The sequence below is a fragment of the Lepisma saccharinum genome, chromosome 3 (genome assembly GCF_977018435.1).
Source record: "Lepisma saccharinum chromosome 3, izLepSacc3.1, whole genome shotgun sequence".
NCBI classification, from domain to species: domain Eukaryota; kingdom Metazoa; phylum Arthropoda; class Insecta; order Zygentoma; family Lepismatidae; genus Lepisma; species Lepisma saccharinum.
This window is the reverse complement of record NC_139231.1, coordinates 91240571-91246809: the sequence shown is the minus strand read 5'-3', so window position 1 is coordinate 91246809 and position 6239 is coordinate 91240571. Positions and strand designations below refer to the sequence as shown.

The window sequence follows — 6239 nt, the reverse complement described above, 5'->3', positions numbered from 1 at the left end:
AATAGCATCATTACTATGATCAAAGGTTCTAGTCTTTCAAATTTGGATTTAATGAACATAAAGAAGACATTTTCAATCCTTTTACAAGGGGTCCCGGGTTCGATACCCGGTGGAGGCACAAGTGGTTGGGATCCCACTTTAAACTGTAGGCCCAGTCCCGATTAGCCTTACTGTGCATAAAGTGGACTTAAAACAGCAACTCAAACCAATCCTTTTACTTTGCCTATCTACTTGCCAACTTAATCGCGATATGGATGAAAGAAATATCACTAAAGTACGTCCTTGCTGGAAACAGCTTTCAAACTCAGGATCCGTCGCTTTACAACGCTCGATGGTCATCACTACACCAAGCGGGATTGTTTGAGTTATTTCAATTTTACATTTGTTGTTCTATAGCCTGAGTAGAGACTTTTCTATATATATTGGTTGATTTGGTTTGACTTTGCTATTTTCTGCCACTATCCATGGGAATGAATGGTGATAAGATGAAACGGATAAAGGGATAATCACAAACACACATGGACAGTACAAACACTAGTCCCACACAGAATTACACTGGCTGTGATTCCAAACGCCAAAGCTTCTTTAGTCTGCAAAATGAAGCGCAATAGAGGATGGCATTTAGGAGTTTAGGGAAACCTCACCCCTTGAACCACAAAAGAGTCTTCTTGTACAATAAGTAAGAATAACAAAAAAAAATGATAATATTATGCTACAAAATATTAAGTCCAGTCTATGCTCAAATAGGCTAATCGGCACTAAGCCTACGGTTTCATGGCGGATTTGAACCACTACGCGTAATTCCACTTTATGTGGCTGTTATCAAAAGATTATCTGCCAGAAAGTTCTTCAAATTGTTAGATTGAGTTGAATGTTGCTTGCAATTACTGGGACTTTTACATTCAAGTTATTCACTTGAAGGTTATGTGATAGTGTGTGACGTTCGTCTTGACTCTAGTCACGGGTGTTACATGCTTTGCTCGTTTTGCAGATGGTAATGAAACTCAACTGCTCTGCATCAGGTCTTCTGAGGGATAGGGATTCATCCTGATAATTTTTTCCGTGTTTTTCTACTGAGCTACAGGGAACATGGACGCTCTTTTAATTCTGTTGTCCCTTTTCTTCAATCCTTCATCCTCATTCAAAAATTTGCAAGGAAGCAACTTGCATCACTGTATGTAATCCGTCATCAATTTGATAATAGCGTTCATCCATAAAAACACACAAATATTCATTAAACTTTATTGTAAGATACTAAGAGATCCTCGGAGACATTTTATGAATCTTTCATATCTTTCTATGAACAGAAGACGCGCTTGTGGACGGTTTAGATCGGGGAGGCGTGCTGGATCTTTGCCGTGGAGATCTACGGCTCTGCTTTGATCTGGAGATACGTTCGTCGTGAGCGAGTTTTGACAGAGAAGGCTTAGATGGAAGTACACGGACGGACCGTGTTGTGGTGGTTCGTAATCGTGTAGAAGTTCGTTTCCGAGGCTCCTCGCCTGATGGTGAGAGGGGTCTACTTGGCGTGGTCTCGGGTGACGCACCCGTGGAGATTTCTTCTGCCTGCGTCTCTGCGTCCAAAGTGCCTGGTGCCGCTTGAACGGAGGCGTCCAATCCAAGTTTCACGGTGACCAGGTTTTCTGGGGTCGTCTGAGTCCCGATGCTCTGATGCTCGTTCTTGCGGGTCGGTTCTAGCGTCGACTCCCTGCGTTTTCGAGACTCATTCTTGAGCTCTAGAGTTTCCTTCCTGCGTTCTAAATGCTTTTTGGTTTTTCGGAATGAACATAGCGGAAGAGGTGCCATGGAGCACAGTGGAAGTGTTTCCATAGTGCACAGTGGAGAAGATTGCATTGAGCACAGTGGATGTGTTTCCATAGAGCACAGCGGAGGATATTTCATAGAGCACAGCGGAGGATATTTCATAGAGCACAATGGAAGTGTTTCCATAGAACACAGCGGAGGAGATTTCATAGAGCACAATGGAGGTGTTTCCATAGAACACAGCGGAGGAGATTTCATAGAGCAAAATGGAGGTGTTTCCATAGAGCACAGCGGAGGATATTTCATAGAGCACAATGGAGGTGTTTCCATAGAACACAGCGGAGGATATTTCATAGAGCACAATGGAGGTGTTTCCATAGAACACAGCGGAGAAGATTCCACAGAGCACAGCTGAGGTGTCGTAGTGCCCAGTGGAGGAGGTGACATAGTGCACTGCGGACAGCACTCGACACCGCCCGGCAACTCTCCTAGAGGCACGCAAGCTGGAACCAGGACACACATCAAATTGCTAGAGACATCTGGCGAGCAACAACCAGCTAGTTGTTGAAAGCTTGCTGGAGGGTTGTGGTCAAGATGTGGATTCATATAACACCGTGCGTGTTCCCCAACATCCATCTGCTTCTCGCACAAACACGGCATTGGTCTCCCTTCGTCTCGTCCTCTCTGTCGTTTCATCTTGTTCTCACTACTGCCTCTTTCTGTCAGCAACTTTCCTGTCCTATCCACCAAACTTTTGCAAATCCTAACATCCAAGTTGATATCCCCTTTCCTGGCGGCACTCTGAATATCGTCCACTATCTTTGGTTTATCATGGTCTTCAAAATCACGGCATACATTCAGCCCACTGTTACACTCACACGAGCCCCTCAGTTCCCGGAATATGAGTCTTCCTCTCAGTCTCATGCCGGAATCTTCATCGTCTTCAGTCATATCCAGAGTACTGATATAAGCCGCCATCTTTTACACCCTTCCCGGAACCAGACTATAGATCATACTTGTAATTTATCCCATTGTACAATATACTTTGATACACTTGTATTGCCATAATATTGCTTACTTGGATGTTTTGGTTACATATCGATCCTATTACCTGTAAATGATGAAGCCTAGTTTTAGTGACACCAATCATTTTTTGAGGCATATCCGTAGTTTAAACAAATTCTTATACTCGGGTTACCACTAATTCAGACAAAGTTTTAAATCAAATCTTGGGTAAATATCATTACATCAACCGTCAGCTATGGTACACATACACACAGCTAGTACTACAGCTTATACAGCGTGTAGAAGACATCAGAACTAACAACTTTTCTCGGTAAGATCCTGGTCATTAGAGCCTTGCTTCAATGCTACGAGCCCTCGAGAAACGGCATTTACTATCATGTACATGTGAAGCCAAGTGACTGTACAGTTCGACGGTTTTGAATAATACTCTCTGGAAACGACAACCTTTCAGTACGCTGCTGGTAGACTGTGTGACCTATCAGAAAATGGCCGACCTATGTGAAGACTTCTAGACAAAATGGATGAAAACTTTATCTAATGCAATGAAGTGCAATAGAATGCATCAATAATGATTTAAGAGGGACGAATTAAAACCAAAGACTACCGTGCCGTTCTTCTACTGAAATAATGAGGAATCCATAGTATATTGTCACTTTTAGTAAGTTATTCAACAGAAATACAAATGGCAGTAGCAACCACAAATCTGTGCCGTATGACTGCATACTTCAAGGATAGAAAATGCAGATTTTCGAGAACTCGTAGTTTCGAAACAAGTCCCTAACAAGCACATACGTTATTAGTAACAATCGTTTATTGGTGTCCTCTACACTCTGTGGAAATTTGTTGGCGTTGTACAGCGGCACACTGTGAATATCTGTCATTGTTAATACTAAGGTAAATTATGTATCAATTGATTGATAATAAAGCAACCATTCTTCAGTATGTATTTATCAATGGTTAATGCAATTTTTTTTTAATTCCCGGCCTCTGTGACAGAGTAGTTAGCACAGCGCGCGAAGATGCCATGGGTCTCGAGTTCGAATCCCGGTCTGTGTATGGGTGTTCTTTGCGACTGTCCCTTCATCAATGTCAGCATATCATCACTCATCCTCATCTTTGCGATTAGCCAAAAGTGGCAGAGAAGCGAAGTTAAATAATCTAAATATATAAAATTATATAATTGTTTGTGTAACTGACTCTCATTATATATCAACTTGTTCTTTTCTTTATCATAATTCTTAACCAGTCAAGTACATAATTCTGGTTTCCAAAGTATGCAAGGCCAGTTGGATGTAACGTGAAAGAGCCAATACTTCTGCAGTTATTTCAAAGAATTAAGAGTTACATCTGAATAAAATGACATTTCGTACAAGTTACTGCGTTCATGTTATAGTACCCTTGTATTCTGCGCCTAGATTTGAAATAAGCCACAACATGTTGTGATATTAATATTTTAAAGGTAATGCCTTCTCAGTTCCTTCCTAAATAACAACTTGGCACGCCAAACGTATTAAAAATAACAAATTTAGTGGTAGAGAAAAAACTTTCCGTTTGCCAAATTAAAAGTTACACCCTTACAAGGTATGCAACTCGTTACTTTTGTGTGTTGTTTTGGTTGATGACTTGTTAAGGATGCACAGATCACGCTTTTGGCATTCACTGTGTACAGGCTCAACGAAGTTAGTAATAAGTTGTGTTTTACACAGCGTATATTGATACACTTGTATTTTGAATTGTATCTTCTGCAAATATGCTGTATAAAGAAAGAAAATAACGGAGTACTAATTGAGGCGAGTGTATATTTCGTGTTACCAGTTTTCCATTTTGGAAGTGTCTCATTATCCACCAGACTGTCGTGAACTGCCGGAAAATACGTACTTTTAAAACTATTAGTCCAGTACAGATTAGTCTATCTATGCATAACATGGACTTAAAATATACGTCGTCAAACTTCGTCATTGTAAAAGTATGGGTTAACGGGGAAATTATGAAAACAGCGTACAAAATTGCTTAAGAAACGGGAATGCACATTACTACAGTATTATAAAAACATTTACCTTTTAGGTTTCATCTTGTCCATAAGTGAAGAAGTCTCCTCACTACAACTCTGTAATTTGGTCAAAATACATGGCAACGCATGACGGCTTTGCTATTGTTTGAACAATGATTTACAACTACTAATTGTTGAAAGATCTTCTACTCACCAGAATCTTACTCCTTTCATCTTCATCCATCCTGTGGTACACTATTAATATGTAAAGCATACGAGAGTATGTTCAGTATATACCTTTATAATATTTTGACTTAATTTGTAATATTTTATTGCAATGTTGTGTGGGTGATTTTTAAGCGAAAACAACTTAAAATATATTTCAGTACTCTAAACTTGATTTTCAGTATATTTACTGCGGTATTGGATTTTGAAATTTCGTGAAAATTTTGTGTATCTTAAATTTAGGAAGCACAAGCAATACACATACTTAGGGCCCAAAATGTTATGAGAAAAAAAATTAACTGCAATTTCGACTAAAATATTTACCACATTGTCTAGTTATGTTCTAGTTTATTAAATATCACTTTCTATGTCAACCACTAAGAGGATGAATGAAGATTACACACTGAAACATGGAATTTTATTCGTTTGTTCTTGATGTTAACTTTGTAAATATTGATTCAAAATGATTGAATATACTTCTACTCGTATTATTGCTATATTAATCAGCCGCTTTAACTGTGTGTGTTACCCTAAACGATGAAGACAAGCTTCCGTAATACGACGCGTGATTTTATTGAAGCATTTGACCTTGTATCCCTTGAATTTAACCACTCCACTTCAGTGCCATCAATGAAACCTACATCGCGCCAGGATATAATTCAATACGGTAATATGAGTTTGAACGTTTGGGCTTTGAATTTGAGAAGAATAGCTTGCGTGGAAAAAACATAATTGTCTGTTCACTTATAGGAATCAATAATTTACTCTTCTCTCCATATGCGTGTTATATGAACGAATGTAGTTTGCAAATAGCAAAAGACGAAATAGAAAATATTGCATATGGGTTATTACTCTCCTGAAAGATCAAAGGGGAGTTTTATATTTGCCGGCTACGGTGGTCAAAAATTCTGAAACTAATTATTTATATGAAGGGAAATAAACCGTTTGGTGGAAAAGCTGCAAAGTGGAAAAAATTTCACTGAAGGCTTTAGTGACGTAGCTATTAACATCATTACAGAAATTTGCTTTCCGCAAACACCTCAATTTCCGTAATGAGTTTTACTCGCAGGTGCCATGGCGACCAGACTCCATGCACCATTTATTTTTTTATAGTTTTTTTTAAACAGAAGTGCCTTTCCACATTCTGTGTTTAATGAATTGAAGGCAGAAACGCATAATGATAGAAATTGTCTTAAATGTACATTTTTATCAGCTGGTTTTTAACTGGTTTCAC

General features: G+C 39.1%; 1 protein-coding gene across 1 annotated transcript; it reads right to left on the bottom strand.

The window, feature by feature from the left end:
* Window positions 1–1271: 1271 nt before the first annotated feature.
* On the bottom strand, window positions 1272–4938 carry LOC145985899 (uncharacterized). The gene is made up of 2 exons (XM_083120038.1): window positions 4848–4938; window positions 1272–2875 (listed from the first exon to the last, which is right to left on the bottom strand). The coding sequence occupies exon 2, from the start codon at window positions 2740–2742 to the stop codon at window positions 1288–1290; it is 1455 nt and encodes a 484-aa protein (XP_082976164.1). The 5' UTR covers window positions 2743–2875; window positions 4848–4938; the 3' UTR covers window positions 1272–1287.
* Between the last annotated feature and the right edge of the window lie 1301 nt (window positions 4939–6239).

What these genes read in the sequence shown, in the direction of transcription:
- LOC145985899 (XM_083120038.1), bottom strand. Translation starts at nt 2,742, where the DNA reads ATGGCGGCTTATATCAGTACTCTGGATATGACTGAAGACGATGAAGAT.